General features: G+C 49.8%; 9 protein-coding genes across 9 annotated transcripts; 3 read left to right on the top strand and 6 right to left on the bottom strand.

Moving 5' to 3' along the window:
* Positions 1-451: 451 nt before the first annotated feature.
* BP5553_07886 (uncharacterized protein) lies at positions 452-1069 on the bottom strand (the record flags this gene model as incomplete). Its single annotated transcript, XM_032016509.1, has 3 exons — positions 452-694; positions 783-910; positions 970-1069. The coding sequence occupies 3 exons, from the start codon at positions 1067-1069 to the stop codon at positions 452-454; spliced, it is 471 nt and encodes a 156-aa protein (XP_031867740.1).
* A 49-nt stretch (positions 1070-1118) lies between these two features.
* Positions 1119-1582, bottom strand: BP5553_07885 (uncharacterized protein; the record flags this gene model as incomplete). The annotated part of the gene is made up of 2 exons (XM_032016508.1): positions 1119-1384; positions 1432-1582. 2 exons carry the CDS (start codon positions 1580-1582, stop codon positions 1119-1121), a joined length of 417 nt encoding a protein of 138 aa, XP_031867739.1.
* Positions 1583-4651: 3069 nt separating this feature from the next.
* BP5553_07884 (uncharacterized protein) lies at positions 4652-5302 on the bottom strand (the record flags this gene model as incomplete). Its single annotated transcript, XM_032016507.1, has 4 exons — positions 4652-4684; positions 4750-4942; positions 5114-5204; positions 5269-5302. The coding sequence occupies 4 exons, from the start codon at positions 5300-5302 to the stop codon at positions 4652-4654; spliced, it is 351 nt and encodes a 116-aa protein (XP_031867738.1).
* Positions 5303-5541: 239 nt separating this feature from the next.
* BP5553_07883 (Uncharacterized protein) lies at positions 5542-5845 on the top strand (the record flags this gene model as incomplete). The annotated part of the gene is made up of 2 exons (XM_032016506.1): positions 5542-5575; positions 5637-5845. 2 exons carry the CDS (start codon positions 5542-5544, stop codon positions 5843-5845), a joined length of 243 nt encoding a protein of 80 aa, XP_031867737.1.
* Positions 5846-6254: 409 nt separating this feature from the next.
* BP5553_07882 (Uncharacterized protein) lies at positions 6255-6737 on the bottom strand (the record flags this gene model as incomplete). The annotated part of the gene is made up of 3 exons (XM_032016505.1): positions 6255-6449; positions 6535-6651; positions 6735-6737. 3 exons carry the CDS (start codon positions 6735-6737, stop codon positions 6255-6257), a joined length of 315 nt encoding a protein of 104 aa, XP_031867736.1.
* A 376-nt stretch (positions 6738-7113) lies between these two features.
* On the top strand, positions 7114-7769 carry BP5553_07881 (Dolichyl-diphosphooligosaccharide--protein glycosyltransferase subunit OST2; the record flags this gene model as incomplete). The annotated part of the gene is made up of 4 exons (XM_032016504.1): positions 7114-7377; positions 7466-7523; positions 7580-7643; positions 7703-7769. 4 exons carry the CDS (start codon positions 7114-7116, stop codon positions 7767-7769), a joined length of 453 nt encoding a protein of 150 aa, XP_031867735.1.
* Positions 7770-7928: 159 nt separating this feature from the next.
* Positions 7929-9088, bottom strand: BP5553_07880 (Uncharacterized protein; the record flags this gene model as incomplete). The annotated part of the gene is made up of 3 exons (XM_032016503.1): positions 7929-8732; positions 8788-8871; positions 8924-9088. The coding sequence occupies 3 exons, from the start codon at positions 9086-9088 to the stop codon at positions 7929-7931; spliced, it is 1053 nt and encodes a 350-aa protein (XP_031867734.1).
* An 836-nt stretch (positions 9089-9924) lies between these two features.
* BP5553_07879 (RNA methylase family protein-like protein) lies at positions 9925-10866 on the top strand (the record flags this gene model as incomplete). The annotated part of the gene is made up of 3 exons (XM_032016502.1): positions 9925-10118; positions 10170-10268; positions 10320-10866. The coding sequence occupies 3 exons, from the start codon at positions 9925-9927 to the stop codon at positions 10864-10866; spliced, it is 840 nt and encodes a 279-aa protein (XP_031867733.1).
* A 417-nt stretch (positions 10867-11283) lies between these two features.
* BP5553_07878 (Cellular morphogenesis regulator) lies at positions 11284-17198 on the bottom strand (the record flags this gene model as incomplete). Its single annotated transcript, XM_032016501.1, has 6 exons — positions 11284-12573; positions 12626-14106; positions 14152-14396; positions 14448-16867; positions 16921-17048; positions 17108-17198. The coding sequence occupies 6 exons, from the start codon at positions 17196-17198 to the stop codon at positions 11284-11286; spliced, it is 5655 nt and encodes a 1884-aa protein (XP_031867732.1).
* Positions 17199-17359: the final 161 nt, after the last annotated feature.

Raw genomic sequence — 17359 nt, 5'->3', positions numbered from 1 at the left:
AAGCAAATCTAGAAACAGAATGGCCACAATACAATGTATAGTATTAATACATTGCCAATTGTTATCTGGGACCGTGTATCCTACACCTGCTACCACTCGGCCGCCCAGAAGATCATCCCCATCCCCAATCTTCAATCCCTTCCACTTCCACTAGCCCCAGGCTAATTGAATAGTATACCCCTTCTTACGAGCCAAAGAAATCTAAAGAACACAAAACCAAGCACGCACGCCCGTACTTTTTGACCTGTTTCTTTCATATACAGTCCCCTGGTATATCCCGGTTCAATTTCCTCCATTCTCCCAACCCATCACCCGGAATCCCGAGATCTTACCCTACTTAGTCAATACAGCCAAAGAAAAAGAACCGTTCTTGTTCATCCCATCACCGTCATCGCCAACACAACACCGATACGCCCACATATTTGACCGAATCAAACACCATGATAGCTACTTAATAGCCGTCGCCGCCTGCTGAGCCATTATGTCCAGTTGGGACTTGGCCGCCGTACAGACTTCCGTGGAAAGCAGGATCGTGTTCGCCACCCTCCGCTTGCGGGCCACCAAGAATGTTGTTGTTTCCTTCAGCCGCGCCTGCAAAGTTGGCTGACGAGGCCGCATTTTGGGCCCCGCCTGGCGCACCTGTCGCCCCATAGCCTTGGCTGCCGGGTCGATTCTCGCCTCTTGTCGATTGAGTCTATGAGATTGGTCAGTTCTGATTCGCTCGCATTGGACGACAGGAATGTCGCGGTAACTCGCTCGACGTCGAGTATACTAATACTTACTTCTCGGTATTTCGACAAATAGATCTTTAATGCCTCTGCATAGTTCTCGAAACCTAAAGAAGTCATGGCGAATAGGATATCTTCGCCATTAACCGTCTTTCGCTTCTCTTGGTGGCACTTCTCAGAGGCTATATAGAAAAATATCAGCGACTGTCAATAGGAGGTCTAAACTCGCAACATGACATACCTTCACTTGTGATAAATGAGATGAACTCGCTCACACACTCCTGCATGCACTCTTTGGCTTCCTTTGCAATCTTTGCATTATCGGGAAGGGCGGTTTTCATGATCCGGGCCACTGGCGCAAAGTTACGAATGTTAGCGTCAGGATAACCATCATGCTTCCCGCCCTTGGACGAGTGAGGAGCGTCTGAGGACGGAGACGGGGATGGAGACGAGGATGGGGATGGGGATGAAGACCGAGACGGAGAGGGGGAGGGAGAAGCGCGGGCCATGATAGGACGTATGGCCGCGGGTGACACCATCAGACTTCTCAATGACTGGTCGTATAGTAGCACATGCGCGTGTAATAGGCACCGCACGATGGTCAGAAGCGATGCCACTCGCGGCGAGCCTCAAGATGCGGAACAATAGCGAATGGTCTGCGGGGGAAGGCAGGCAAATCAGAAAGAGGATATTCAGGACTAACCATTTGCTATCGGAAGCCACCTATCCTGCTCCTTTACCTCGAACTCGTAGCCCAGTCCCGAGGCATGTGGGTCTTGAGGGTCGTTCATCTGGTCGTTTTCCGGCGATGCCACAGCATCTTCCTTTGGGGGACTCGCTGATGCTGCAGACATGTCGACTATTTATTTTATCGGATAGGTGCAGAGCTTAGATGTGGCTTTTCTGGAAATTCCTTGGACGACACGTATACACGCAGTGATGCAGAGCGGAGCGTAGATCGTCTAAGCAAACGCCTCCTTTGGCAACCTGCACCATCCAGATCTGGCTGAAGTCCGATGGGGAGGAGGAGGAGGGCAAGGGGTCAGGGCTGGGTTTGGGGAGTTGGTTGGGTGCAAATGGATGGAATGGGTGTAAGGGGGGGCAAAGGCTAATGCAAGTTTACCAACGTTACTTGGAGCTCGTAATCGTCAGAGGGCTGTGGGAGGAGGGTTTTTTCTTTCTCAAGGCTTCTAGCTAGTGGAACTGCAGGTATGCGTAAAAGGAATCAGCCTGGGGGGTGTCCACGAAGGGAGGGAGGGAGCAGGAAGTAGAGGGAGCAGAGGGAGCAGGAAGCAGAAAGGGAATAGCAGGACAGGGCAGGGCAAGGCAGAGCAGGGAAGGGCAGGGCTGTCGCCGTACATACAGTAGCTTCGAAACCGGAGAGTATTCTGAGGGTTTTGAGGGCGTGGATGTGGATGCGAACGCGGATGCGGGATGCAGACACAGACACAGATGCAGAGGCGGGTGTGCGTTGAGGGTCAATTGCATGAGCAGGAGCATGAGGATAGCATCAGCTGGGAAACGGGGGGGATCTGCTGTCGTCGCGGGATCAGAACGTGGGGTTGAACTGTGACGCGGTATGTGTATCTGGCGGTGGGTTTGGAGAGTCGCGGTGTCGTGGTCGTGGTGTAGTGTGTTGTAGTGTCGTAGTAGTGTAAATAGTAGTGTGATCGAGTAGGAGCGCCGCGTGGGTGGAGTAGAGTCGCCGGTGATTAGAGTAGACACGGAGCGTGCGATGCGATGCGATGCGATGCGACACGATGCGATCCGCAATGCGCGATGCGCTCGCAGTCAACAAACACGGCAGACTCGATCTTCGGCCTCCTTCGACAACTCTCACGTTCACTTCCAATGGACGATAGTCGGTGAGCAGCAGCAGCAGCAGGGCGCAGACGACGTTTGGATGAATTGGTGCGATGCTGTACTTCGCACTGTACTGAGACTGTGCTGTAAAGACCCCGTTGCAGGTGTGACAATAACAAGAATAAGGTAATCAGGTAAGAATCGCAACGGCAACGGCAGCGGCTCGGTCAGGCACGATGCCGGAATGCGCTGCAGCCTGCTTTAGCTTTGGGCTTTGGTTTCGGGGGCGCCAGCTATGAGGGAGCGGTGTGAGGGTTTGGGCCTTGCTTGGGGGGGTTGTTGCGTGGTGGTGGTGGTGGTGGTGCGCTTGGAGTCTTGGTTAAGGGTCAATTGCTTTGTTCGGGTCTTTGTTGTTGTTGTTGTAAACCGGCGGACGAGCGACGATGAGACGAAGAGACTAGGTGGATCTACACGACAGTGCAACCTGCAGTGAGTACAGCTTACAGCAGTAGTGTACTGTAGCAGTGTTTACTCTCGGGATAGCTATGCGCCTGTCGTCTCAAGGCTCCGGCGTATGCTTATTTGCAGTGAAAGGCTTACACTTGGTAGAGACAAAGACTGGTCCTCGTAATTTGCGAATGCGCTCCAATGAAGAAAATGAAGCTGGACAAGAGCAGGAACGGGGTCTTCTGTTGGTGGAGGGGGAATGCAAATGCAGCCATTCATCCATTACGACGTGCTCCTCCAGCCTGTCAGCGTCAATTCACCCGGCCAGCCATCAGCAGACCAACCTATCATGTCGGTTACAGGCACAGTCGCTCTCGTATTGGATGATAGGATGGCTGGATGATTATTGGCAGATTACTATCTGTACGTTCGCACACGGTAGATGCTTTGCCGTGGGCAACATACCAGCTTCTCGTCTCAGATACAGACGGATACAGCTATGGATAGAGAGAGCGGGTTGGGTTGGGTTGGATTGGGTTGCCAACGGGGTGGACGTATGTAGGTAGTATATCCCGTCTCACTTCATGCCTAACCAAGGTCTAGGTAGGTAGGTAATGATGAGTGAATAAATGAATCACACGGCATTTGACCATTTTGCTACTCGGCCTACGATATCAGTGTCCCTGGTGGAGGGAGACGTTGGATTTACCTCTTTGCTCTCACCACTCACTCACTCCCTCCAGACTCAGACTCCTCCCCGAGTCCGCAGAGTGCAAGCCAGTTCGATCTCCAATGACCAAAAAAGCTGCGAGTTTCCAGCAGCTTGTCCTCCCACCAGGCAGTCCGCATCTGCTCTGCATCTTCCTGCGTCTGCATCTGCATCTGCAAGGCGCAATGTTACATGTACCAACTGCGTACGCCCTCATGAAATCGTGATAAGGGGGGTTCGGCCAACACATCGCGCTTCAACTACGAACCTCAGCCGGCCGCAGCCCCTCGTCCGCACAGCCCTGACATGATAGGGCATCAGTACATGACGGCCAGCCTTTCCTGTTGGGCCCCGAAACGCAGCAGCCGCCGCCGAATGACCGCGGGCCTGGCACTTCTCGTGGCTGTACAACGCATCAATTTTTCCCAGGAGTCTGGGTATCAATAATCTTTCCCATACCATCCGATCCGTGTGTGCGTTGTGTGACGTCGTTTGGGAAACAGGAAAATAAAGGTACTCGTGCTGAAGCTCGGGATACACTGTATATTTTTGCCTGGCCGGCCCTGGCATGGCGGGAGTCGTATTTTTATTATCATTATCGGGCAGGAATGCTGCCCTTCCCTCCTCCCCGGGTGTCACCTCTCTCTTCCCCGCGACGAGACGGAAAAGTAGGCAGAGCGTACATAGATTTTTTTTTCTTTCCATCCGCCGATATCACCGCCATATACCCCAAACTCCATACTTTACCGCAGTTTCTTGCGAATATCCCTTCAACTCCACAACACCGCTCCGCCCAATGGGAAATGCCGTCACTAGTATGGGAATACAGCACCGCCCACGTGTCTCTGCAGCCCAGCCCTGATGCTTGATAATCATTAAGCCATCATTCCCATAGTCGATCCCTGGCCTTGGTAGATTTAGGGCTGATATCAAACCACCCCAACATCCCCCGTCAACCGGGTCTTCAGTTGGCAACAACCTGAATATTATTCTTCTTCTACACATCCAAGGGCAATTAGCACAGGACATCCCCCCTCAAAGTAGAAACAGAATTATCCATACCTTCCAAGTCTCCATCTCGGCCTGCTTACTCCGATACTGCTTCATAAGCTCTTCCAGCACCTTCTTCAAGCCCTCGGAATTTGTTTTCAGCGCCGGCACGACATCTTTCACCGTCCGCTCCACCAGCACACCATTAATCATCCGAAAGCACTTGCGGTCCGCCGGAAGGGGTTCGAGAGTTTCCAGAACAAGTCTGTGGACAGGAAGCGGTGAGTTAGCTTACCGGCGGTGAAGGAGGGGATCGAGCTATACAGCTTTTGGGGGTGGGCTGTGGAAACAATCTGCGCCGTGAACAATGACCGAATAACCGGGTTCAAGTAGGCGTAGGAAGTGGATTTAGAAATGCAGTTCATGAACCACATACCTGTGCTCTTCTGCTTCCGTCTCTACGTCACCAATCTTGGAGGCTACCTGTTGTAGGCCTGTCTTGTAGTTTTCATATTGCTGTTGAAGCTCTGTATGCCAAGAAGTTAGGTTCTGATGATGACGACATCCAGCTTGTAGTTGCAATTCACTCACCTTGCTGCTTCTTCTGGGTGACTTGTTGAGCCATGGTTGTAGAGTGCGTGTTGTGGTTGTGAAAGACGGAGCTGTGCTTGGGCGGTCGAGGTGGTTTGTTTGGCAGAGCTTCGAAAACCGATGTGGGACCTTGACGGCCTGCCCTTTGCCGAACAAACAAAAATCGGCCCATCGCAAGACTCATCCTCGCTGTACAATCCCAGATTACACCTCCTCCAGAACCTCAACCCAATTTATGTCTTAGGCAAAAGAACCCTCGGAAACTCCATCATCATGCATCCCCATCTCCACACAAGTGAGAACACAGGTACGTCCGCCGGCGCAGCACTCCTGGATTGATTGTCGAGGATGCTAACGCTTCACCCCAGCATGCGCAGAGGTCATGGACCTCCTCGACGAATGCCACGCGCGCGGCTTCCTATGGAAAGCCGTGGGCATGTGCAACGATGCGAAGACCGCCGTCAATAAATGTCTACGCGCGCAGCGACTCGAGCGGACGAAGTTGAATCGGGAGGTGGCCAAGGTCAAGAACAAGCAGATTAGAGCCAAGTGGGCTGATATCGATGCGAATTCATGAGTGTGCCCGGAGAGCATGTATATATATGTGTACGAGGACCCGGATTCGTAGGCATACTGAAGGGCGAAGGAGGACAAACTTGCATGGAGTTATACTGTTGATTTGATGGGTGTTATTGGGATGGTGTTTTGGGGATATCACGCCAGATATGGTGAGCTGCGAGGACACGGTCGATGTACATCTTAGCAGCTGATGGCAAGATCCAATGCAAGAATACGATACGGAAACGGTATTGTTCAAGAATGGGACAGAATTGGAAAAGTCATTCGATCATTTGTGTGGTTTTGAAGGAAATGCTTGCACGTCTTCAAATGCTGGAAAGCTTGCTCAGTAACCAAACCGCACTCCCAGCGAACATTCCACTCAGATATCAATCAATACACGAAGGCTACTTTACTGCCCAACCAACCTACTTCTTGGTCCTAAATGCATTCCCAAATGTATACAGCCCGTACAAAGCCAAGGCGCTCAATCCCGCTGGTAGCGGCTTCTGAGTTCTCAACGCTCGAGGAATCGACGAGCCTGCAAGGACAACTGAGGCAAGCAGAGCGAGCTCAACGCCCCATGGCTGTTTGTTCTGGATGCGATAGCCGCCGAAGAGATACTATACGTTATGTATGTTAACAAGCTACCTTCGGCAATCAATCAATGCAAATGGTGGAGCGAGAATAGTAGTCAATGGTACATACCAATGTGCCAACTGTTACGCCAGCTACAATAGAAGGAATAGAGCCCGTCCTGACATATCCCATTGTTCCGCCGCCGGCTGTCAGCGCGCCGAGGATGTATGCGGGGAGTTCGATGCCCTATTCGACGTGATCATAATCAGTTCAGAGTCTCAATATATGGTACGAGTACTTGAGAAGTATAATGTAGATACCAAACGTACCATTTTGAAATTGAGATCGAGTAATCACTAAACAGATGAGTATGCGCGAGGAATAGATAGATATAGTATAGTTGCGGCGTCGGGAAGCTTACATATAACACTCTGTAAATAAAGTTCGATGGGGATGTTGTCCTGAAGCTCTAGAATACCCTCCGGAGCCTTATGTACGGCAGTCTGTACTTTACCCCTCGGCGTCCTGGACGGGCCGCAACACCCCCGTCGATATCAACATCGCTTGGCACCCGCAGCTGTTCAGCATCGCATCAAGCTTCGTGGCCTCACAAGGTACGGAATACAGCACCATAAAGCACCGCTACCAACACCAGAAATTCCACAACCCTCGACCCTCACCCTCTCCTCACGATCCCGATTCTTCACAATGGCACCAAAACGCAATGCCCGCGATTCAACGCCTTCCTCAACAGCCACCATCACGACCACAGCAACACCCGTCCCAGTCCCAACCCCCAGCAAATCATCCCTCAAAAACAACCATCAATCCATGCAAGAAATCGCCGTGGGGATATGGCAGAACTACCTCGACAAGACGCCACAGCGGACGAAGCTGATTGATACATTCATGGCGTTCCTGGTCGTGGTGGGCGTGCTGCAGTTCGTATACTGTGTGATTGCTGGCAACTACGTACGCATCCCTTCGCTACCTTCCGCGAATCCGTTTTCGGATATACAAATGAGATTAGGAGAACAAGTTTGCTGATGTGGAGTTCTAGCCGTTCAATGCGTTTCTTTCTGGGTTCTCGGCTGCGGTTGGACAGTTCGTTTTGACTGGTATGTATAGAAATTGCGGGACTGGGTGTATAGATGGCTGACGGATAGTGATGCAGCTTCGTTGCGGATACAGACGAATGTGGAGAATAAGGCCGAGTTTAAGGAGGTTTCTCATGAGAGGTAAGAGGAATCAACTTAGTGTTTGAAATGGGGACTCGTGCTAACTTGAATGGTTGTAGGGCGTTTGCGGACTACGTGTTTGGGAGCTTGATCTTGCATTTCTTCTGCGTGAACTTCATCAATTAGGTATCTGTATACTAGCAGGTTAGGAAGGGTGTTATTCTCCGGGCAAAATGTAGGAGTAGGAAAAATTCAAGGATATGTTTTGGGGTGCTAAGTCCTGCGATTGCATATGGTATCTAAAAGGCTCCGCAAATAACCAAAGATTTCTAAACATTCATCCCACTAGTCTACGCCGCTATCATTCGCATCTTGGGTATCTTTTGCAGCCTCCGCTTGAGGAGGTGGCCCGCCAGCCTTTGGCGGACCACCCCCAGCTTTAGGAGGGGGAGGCGGGGTGTTCCTAGCACTCGGAGCATGATCCAGCTCCCTACTCTTCTTCTCTCCCTCCGTAAAATAGTCGTCCAGGGCCTTATTACCGCCATGGCCATGTCCATGCTTCTTATCCTTTTTCCTGGTGCTAGTAGGCGGCGGAGGAGTTCCCAACTGTGCCGGAACCAAAAAGCTCCCTGGCTCTGAAGCTACCGTCGTAGGAACGAAAAACTGTCCACTCCCCGCCGCAGAAAGTGACCGGTTCTCCTCATTTGAAAACCGAGCATTCTCCGTCTCGAATAGCGTCTCCCCTGGTCCAGCAAGCGGCCCGCTGAGTGGTGCCGGCAACCTGTGTAAAGCACCGTACCCTAAAACACACCCCAGCGCACCCTCTCCACCCCATTCTCTGCTTGGATGAATCGTGACTTCCCTAGTAACATCATATTCATTATTGTAGACATATAGCCGTAATGGCCGGCCAATGTGGTCTTCTACCAGCTCACCAAGGCCGCTCTCTCCGTGCAAGACGCCTTCTGGCGTGCCCAGAATATAGTCGCTGTAGGGGAGTAATCCTGCAAGGTCGGCTGGTGAGTTGGCTGGCACGTCGAGGATATGCCAGATATTAGTGACGGCGGCGAGTGAGGTCCATTGCAGTGAGATGCCCAGTGATGGTTGGTCGGCAGGAACGGGAATATGAAGGGTTCTTGTACGTTGGCCCTGGTTATACCGTTAGCATCTAACTAATTGTAATTAAAATTACCGACTTATTTACCTTTGCACTCCATATCCCTAGGGTAACGGTGCTTCCTGCGCAATTGCGAACTTCTTGGGCGAACAGGCTTGGGTCAGAATCGTCCTAATCCTATTAATCAAAAGTGCCAACAGAGCAGGGCATAATAGAAACATACAATCATCCGGCCATTGATACCAACAATAAAATCAAACCAGGGCTCAATGGCTAGCTCTGGAGACTTGTTGCGAAGCACCTGGAAACCAAAAGCTCCATGGGTGGAGTTCTGAGTTGGTGATTCCGCGTCTAAGCGCGAAATAAAACGATTGAGAGCGTTGAACATATTTTCAAATATAGGTTTGCCTCGTTGATTTATTATGACTAGGTTGCCTTGGAATGTTTCTTAGGGAGAGTGAGTTGGAGTCGTTGAAGCTCCAGCAATCTGGTCGCTTCAGCCTTGTTGGTCCAAGCTTCAGCTGCGTCATCACGTGAAATAAACCCAATCGGAACTTCCTTTCCTCGAAGTTTAAGTCCAGCGTTGGCGACAATAAGACTCTGATAATAAACCGAAGAGTAGTTTATTCGGTAAGTGCGTATGAGCGAGGGAAGATAGAGTGCGTGTTTGTAATGTTTGGTGTATTTTGCCCGTTATATCTTGCAGTCGTCGTCCCTTAATCAGCCCCGTTTTCTCAGAGCCATTTTATGGTTGAGCCTGGCTGACCCAAACGCAGGTTAGGGGCAGCTGGCACTGCTATTAGAAGTTTTTCATTGCGCTTTGAACCCAACAACGTTCTGTTCTAAAGTTGAGATCAAATCCAAAGGACTGGAAGGATATTCTATCACAAGCACGCTTTGCAATCAGAATCTCAACTGCGCAATCAGGCCTTAATTCCCCAGGGACTTGTTTTCGGCGGAAATCGGCAGAGACTTCATGAGCTCAGATATCCATTAAACCGGAAAGATAAACACGCCAAGAAAAGCAAGATTGGCAGTCTGAAGAAACCTAAAAGACTCTCTGGAACCTCGTCAGCGCGTTTTTCAGTCTGTCGCTGGCAAACAAACAACTTCTAGACTGGAAACCCTGACCGAGGCTCGATTGAAAAGATATTTGAAAGTCATTCAGCAGAGTTACTATCAGAAGGTCAAGTATCCTACAATAGGTGGAATCGATTCACCAAAATGGCAAAGAGTCCAAGTAATGAGAAGTCCCGCAATCAATCCAGCACAGGAGAAACAGGAAACTCAAATAACTCTACAAAGAAGCAAAGCCCGCAAGAAGATAATATGGATTTAGAGGAGGAAACCATATTTCCGCTCACAGATGAATGCCATCATTACCAACAACGGAAAGAGGTCCCGTGGGATATTCAAAAGTAAGTACAAGTAAATCCATTACCATCTATATATTATTAATATACCTCTAGATACTGGGACCAAAGATACAGCATTTGGACTGCATATGATGATGGGATCCACATGACCGACGATGCCTGGTTTGGGGTCACTCCCGAGCCTGTTGCGAAGTAGGTGGTCCCATCACCGAACAATGTCTATCACTGACTAATAATAAATAGTAAAGTAGCCTCTGATCTCACAACTCGCACCCCGCCATCGAAAACAACAATAATAGACATATTTGCCGGTGCCGGCGGAAATGCCATCGCCTTCGCTCTCTCTGGCCGCTGGACAACTGTCATCGCGATCGAAAAGAACCCCTCAGTCATCGCCTGCGCTCAACATAACGCATACATCTACGGGGTATCCTCCCAGATAACATGGATCAACGCCGATTGTTTCGACTACCTCTCATCTCAAGATTCATCTATCGACCTGTCTAAAACTGTCATCTTTGCCTCCCCACCGTGGGGCGGCCCAGGATACCGCAGCGATAAAGTTTTCAACCTCAAAACCATGCTCCCCTATTCCGTGCAAGCCATCCACGACGCTTGCAAAATGATGGACTCGGCGCTCTATCTCCCCCGAACCAGCGATCTAAGGCAAATCGCCAAATTAGCGCCACCGGGTGAGAAAGTAGAGGTTGTACAGTATTGCATGGAGGGTGCTAGTAAGGCGCTTGTAGCTTATATCCCCGCTGCGTCTTCGCAAGAAATTGATAAGTGATAGTTTGGGGGTGTTTTCTCTTGAAGTCTTTCCCGGTGAGGAAATAGTGCCTTGAAGCCTCAGGAGTCGAATCGGGGATTTTCGAGCAGTTTTTTTTGTTGCACATCGTCGACGTTTGTCCTGAGGCAGGACGGCATTAGCATTAAGTTGGGCATCACTTTGGGTTTCTCAGATAGGTTAGAGCAAATCAACGTATTGGCTACGAGCGAGCACCTTGCATAGAACGCATTCAGCCATTCCGTCAACCCAACTTCTCTAATGTTTTAGCCGGTGTGCATGTAAATCAAGGCATTGTGGTTATGTCAAACTTAATTAAAATCACTTAGAAAAAGCAAGTGTTGTTTCTAATATTTATTTCATAGCGAAGAAGCAGAATCAAAACCAATAACCTATATGGCAATGAAAATGATATGTCTTCTACAAGGCCTTAACAATAGTTCGCTCGTCAAACAAGTCTTTTAATACCCCCATCCTACAAGCCTCCCAATCCGGTGCGCCCATAGAATACGTGCTCTCAAACGCAAAAATGCTCAACTGGCCAAAGAACGGTCGCAACACCTTCGCAACCAGCTCGTCCCTTCTCTCCCAATTGCCCTCGTCACTAATGCCACCCGGACCTATTAATGGCTTGCGGGTAGGGCTTTGCGATGTTTGCATCGCTGAAACTTCGGTTTGTATGGCTGCTGCCGACGCCGTTGAGCCCAGTTCTTCGGATATTGCATCTGCTAGTGCGATGGGATGGAATTGGGATGGTCGGTATACGGCGTCAATTGTATCGGTGATAAAAAGCCATTCTAGAAGTTGGAAGTCGTCGGGAGCGATGCATAGTAAAGTATCTAGCAGTTTACATGCTTGGAGGATCGAGATGTTGGTATAGGTGTCGGAAGCTGCGCTGTGATCAGGCGCTACGATGGAGGAGATCGCCGCGTGTAATTCGGCGTTGATAATTGGCCATAGAGTTGCGAGGTGGACAGCGGATGTTTTGAGGGCTAGCGCGCGAAGTAAAAGATAGACGTCTGCTCGGGTGGTTGAAGATGGCGAGGATGTTGTCGTCGCGAGCAGAAGTTCTACCATCTTCTCCTGTATTACTGGCAGGTCGGCGACGAAATTATCATCGGTGGTGGCTAGTACAAGTGTAGCGACACGTCGTAGATTAAGTTGGGTCTTTCTGTCTGCTTCAAGTCTTGCTGATGTAGCTCCGACACCAAAGACTATCCCCGCAGTGGTGGGAGCTTGCATTCGCGAGAGCAGCTCGGGCATGCGCTCTTTCTCCCCTAATGTCCATTGTTTCAATAGTGGTAGCCAGTCACTGTCAACAAGTGACAGCGCAGTAGAAAAGAACTTTGAATCGTTGAACGCGTCGGCAACATCCTTTTTCCAGGCTTTGTGGGTATTCGGTAGCCTGCTTAATTGATAAAGGAGTACCAATGTGCTTTTCGAGACATTGTCTGGAAAGGCTTTGGATTTGAAAGTTGGTCCGATGACACTAGTAGATATTATATTCGCAGCCGAAAGCACTCGGTCAGGCTCAACAAGGATCTTGGGAAGGTTAGATGCAATAGAGGCCAGAATACTGACAATATCGTCAGATCTGGCCAATGTCCGCTGGGGTGCTGAGGTTGAGCGGTCGACGGCATCGGAGGTTGTCTCCAAGAAGCCCATGGGCCTAGTTGTGAATATCGCCGTGAGTAACCTGAGAAAAAGATCCTATTATAGTGTTAGCGGTTTGAGCCCTTCAAATAATCGACAATGATCGTACGGCAAGGTCTCTGCGCATCTTCCGTTGCTCCCCAAAGTTAGTATTATCGACTTTCTCCCCCAAGATTGCCGCGAATTCTAGTAGACTTGGTAGGGTCTGCCTATGCGGAAATGGATTCGTTAATAAATCCTTTAGGAATGTCATGCAATCCACCCAGATTTCGTCCATCGTATCGTCTTCCAAGGAGCGGGTATATTCAACTAGGAATATCACCAAATCGGTGTCATTGAGCGATGAAGTCAACGTTGACTTTCGAGCAGGATCTAGCGCAGACGGGTTACTACGACTGTAGATGGCATTGAAGATAGCGGGGATTGTGTGCTTTGGTCTCGAGCCGTCAAGGACGTGAAGAAGATTGAAAACGACCATGGACTTCGAGCCTTGTTCGCTAGCCAAAGACTTTTGCCACATGTCCACGACAGTCTCCAAACACTCTAAAGTTTCTGCAGCAAAAAGATGTTCCAGGAGTCTGCGGGCTCGGTTCCTCATCCGCAATGAAGTATAGTTGAACGAAGCAGAGGATTCTACATCCTGGCGGGCCCCGTCTGCTCCTCCCCAGGACCAAATGAGAAAGCATATGCGGACAGCATCTTGGAATGACAGCAGAACAGTCAGTCGATTATTAGCAGACGCACTCCTAGCCTGAGGTGCCTCGGACGTGAATACATTCGAGACCATATTCCCGAAGAAACCTTGAGCTTGGTCTGGATTCTTCATCGCTGGTGTCTTAAGTTCGTCATGGAGCAGATGGTCATGCCCTCGTGCAAGAACATTCTCAAGACCATTTAATAGAGAGATCAAGGTCGACTCGGGCGCAACGGGCCTCGCGGTATCCAGGCCTGGCTCTTTAAAAGTTGTCTGAAGGCTTCTGAATGTCCGTTCAATTTGACGGCAAAACGTTTCCACTAACGGTATGAGGATCTGGAAAATGGTATCCGAGTATAGGGGTAAGCACTTGGTAAGAAAGCTAATCCAGTTATCTAAGACTGGCCTACTGCTGGATGCAGCAAACCCCGCCTGGAGGCAATTGATAAGGGCGGGCGGTGGCGGAGGAACCCTTGGAGGCGGGTGTGGATCTGTACGGTCCGTTGAGATAGAGAGCCTTGGGTTGTGGGGTGTGTCTTGAGCACTTGGGCGCTTGTGCTCTATTGTTGGGGTTGGGGGAGCAGCAACGAATGCAGAGGCACTCCTGATCTCCAGCGAGATATACAACACCTTTAACAATAGGTCTTGAATGGAAGAAGAATCCGGTTCATCTAGAGATTTAGTTAGGCGATCAATAAGGATATGCTCCAGCTGGAGATCTGCAAGCTGTAAGGAACTTGGACTTCGGAGAATTTGTTGGAGGGTGGTCAAGGCCGTCAGCTGAAACTTTTTAACTAGTTCTAAACTGGCGCTTTGTGGGCCATGTCTTCCAGATATTGCTCGTAAACAAACTTGCAAGAAAAACTCTAGTAAGGTGACCTCGCCATCACGTCCAGCTGAATTTGTCAGAAATTACTCTAGAGTAGGGTTGGGATACTCACTAATACTGGATAATGCGGTGTAATTTGTATCGGGGGCGATCGTATTTTCAGCAAGCACCACCCATACATGAGCAGAAGAGCACTGTAGAACATTGGATAGCGTCCGAATATAATATGAGCACCCATCTAAATCATCTTCCTGGGTATATATCCGTATAGGGCCATCTAAGCTACTGGGGCCGCTCTCGGAAGCTGTATGAAGAAACTCGAATTTTAAGAATTTGGATATAAGCAGATAAAAAAGCCTGCACTTTGTCAGTAGGGTTCAATAGCCGACGTCATATTATACCACATACTTCTCAATACCCACGAGGGTTTGTAGCCACGTCTCCATGGTCTGGAAGAGTTGGGTATGTTTGTCCAGCAGTGAATCGAGGAGTAAAAAGAGAGGCCGTGAAAGCATCATCCCATAGTTCTCAATACCAGATAGGCGGATTGGGCCCTTAGCTTCAGTGTTAGAAGACTTGCGCCCCTTCTGGTCCGAGTGGCCGGTATCCTGGAGCGTGTGCGTCCATAGCACGCCAAAGCGCCGGCCGGAATCAGCATCTCGAACGGCAAAAGTTCCTCCAACATCACGCTCCACCATGAGGGAGCAAATTGCCGATTCAATCTCTCGATTTGACGGCGACAAGCTCGTCTGTAGTTGCCAAAGACATCGGACAGTCTCTACATGGTACTTGGGCTGCGATGCTGATAAATAAGACCAAGCTAGGCGCACAAGCGGGTCTACCAGATTTGATAGATCAGTTGCAGATATGTAGGATGCGGAGTAAAGGTTGGTTGCAAGAGACGTAATTGACGTAAAAACTATAAATGGCACTGGCGAAGAGACGGTCAGGCTGCTGTGCATAGATGAGATGACTGTTGTGATATCAAGACTCTTGACCCTGGGTATCTTTGATAACACCATCATTAAAAGCTTGCTCTTCATTCCCGCATCAACACTTGGGGTTGGCCCAGATAGGTCTTGGCTGGTGATGCTAACAGCTTTCCTCGTGAGGAGCTCGCTCACGTCACGGGATGAGAAAGGGGGTCCAATAGCGTCAAGATTCCCTTGGTCTTCAGTGTAAAATGCTTTGATATTTTCGAGTATCTCTGCGTTCGCTATAGTTCGTGCCGCTTCTCCGTCATCGGTAGTGGAAAGAGATTGGCTCGTTGACGGCCGGGTTTGAAAGGCGCGGTCTGGGGCGAGATCGATAAGATCCATTGCGATGCTTAAAGCCATCTTGGACACCTCCGGGGATACCCCAACATACTCATGCTCTTTCCCATTTTTTCCTCGAGTGTCTTCCAACATGCTCAATATTGTTAAGGTCGTTAAAGGGGCATGTACCATGAGCATCTCTTCCTCCCGAACATTAAAATGAGCGATGATGAAATTGACCAGTGAGAGATTGTTTATTCTTTCCGTAGCTGTGGCTTTGTCAGTTCCAATAGCCTGAGCGATTAAGCCAACAATTTCTCTCCAGATTAGGCCACTCTCGACGCCATCAAAGAAGACACTCGCACTGCGAAGTACTTCAGAGAATTCAGTTTTACTACTCGCTTGGGTTTTATATTTCTGGACACTGCTGACGATAGGCAAGAATATATCCGGCACAACAAGGCCACCAATTTCCCACCTGTCCATTAGAGAAAGGCAAATTCGGAAAGGCCTCGGTCTGTCAACAGGGTTAATAGGATCCTGTTGAATCATTTTTAGAAGAGCGTTAGTTAACGGCCGTAACCCGAACTGTTCGAAGTAATGGGTCGGCGACGATGGGTGAGACCCATGGGAGCTTGCTGTCACCGAAGCAGGCGACTCTGGCCCACCCTCGGAATCGTTATGAACAGGCTCGGGACCCAATAACCATGTCCACAGGCGTCTATTAAGGCTCATATCTCTACGAGTAACTACACCTGCGGCAGCTGTTATAAGAAGCTCTAAATCTTCCTTCTTCACTCGTTTTTGTAGGACTTGGGAGTGCAGCGGAAGGTGTGTAACCAGGAGATCCAGGAACCCGCGTTGAATCAACAACTGTTCATCAGCTAATCCAGCGGCAAAACATCTGAGGAGTAGTCCGGGTTCTGGAGATGTCACGAGTTCGGCCAGGCGTCCAGGATCCAAGCCGGTGTCCCCCTTGTTCGACCCATTGGCAGCAGTGTTCGCTCCATCATGGGCAAGCGGTTGACCAAGTTTTGGTAGGTTTCGGAGCAGGTAGGCTAAAGCACCAAGCCGGCGCCCATTGCTTGTAATGGCCGCAAGGAAGAAACATTGCCAAAAGTACCCATCTCCACTATTATGATTCTGCCCGAGATCATCACTGTTTGACGGCCTAACGGCATGCTTGAACCCATCAAGCAGCGTTATAGTGCGTTCAAAATCCTCACTTGTCTCCTCCTCAAGTCCAGGCAATACCGAGAGTATAATGGCTTTAAGAGCAGGTCGAAGGGATCGGGAATCGAGTTTGAGCAGGTACTTTTCGAGTAGTTCAAGGAATGGGGACCGAACGGTGAGAGATGCGAAGGACAGCGTAGACGACAACCCGGGGAGGTATAAAGGCAGATCTCTAGCAAGAGAATCCTTACCTATCATCGAAAAGATGTAGGCGTAGACTTCGAGAGCTTTCTGGTGTACGCCGGAAGGGAGGGAGGGGTTCAAGCACTGTGCAAGTCGTTTTGCGACAATGGCTTTCGAGGGGACAGTAATAACCGTGGGAGGGTGCGCCTGAAGAGACTATAACAGAATTTCAGCAACTTCCTTGGGAAGAGACTTTGAGCACCAAAGACCTTCAATAATCGCCCAAGAAATGAAATGTAGTCTGCCCATTCCTGCAGCGCGGTATCGAACAGGGAGAGTGATCTCTCGACGCCCGAGGCATATCTGCGAAATGCTTTGTCTTTATTAGGAGGATCATCTAACACCGCCGGTTAGTCCTGACCCAAAAGATTCTAAGTTAGGGCAGCGGCAATTTACCTGTTGTCCATCTTTTGGGAATTGGTGAATCCCTCCCGGAGCCGGTTGGAGATGCGGACTGGCGCCCTGAGCTCTGCTCAAGGGGGGCCATTTTTCTTGCAAGGCGTCGCAGAGCAGAGAATACAGAGCATATCGAGTGTTTTGTTGAAGAAGAGCTGCGGACTTCTATAATAATATCGATGTCCTCGCTCCCGCCGCTGTGTGTCCTCTTCCAAGGTGCCTAGAGGTACGTCGGAAGCGCATTCGCTAATG

This window comes from Venustampulla echinocandica, assembly GCF_003357145.1.
Source record: "Venustampulla echinocandica strain BP 5553 chromosome Unknown scaffold_6, whole genome shotgun sequence".
In the NCBI taxonomy this organism is placed as follows: domain Eukaryota; kingdom Fungi; phylum Ascomycota; class Leotiomycetes; order Helotiales; family Pleuroascaceae; genus Venustampulla; species Venustampulla echinocandica.
This window is presented reverse-complemented; position numbering and strand designations above follow the sequence as displayed.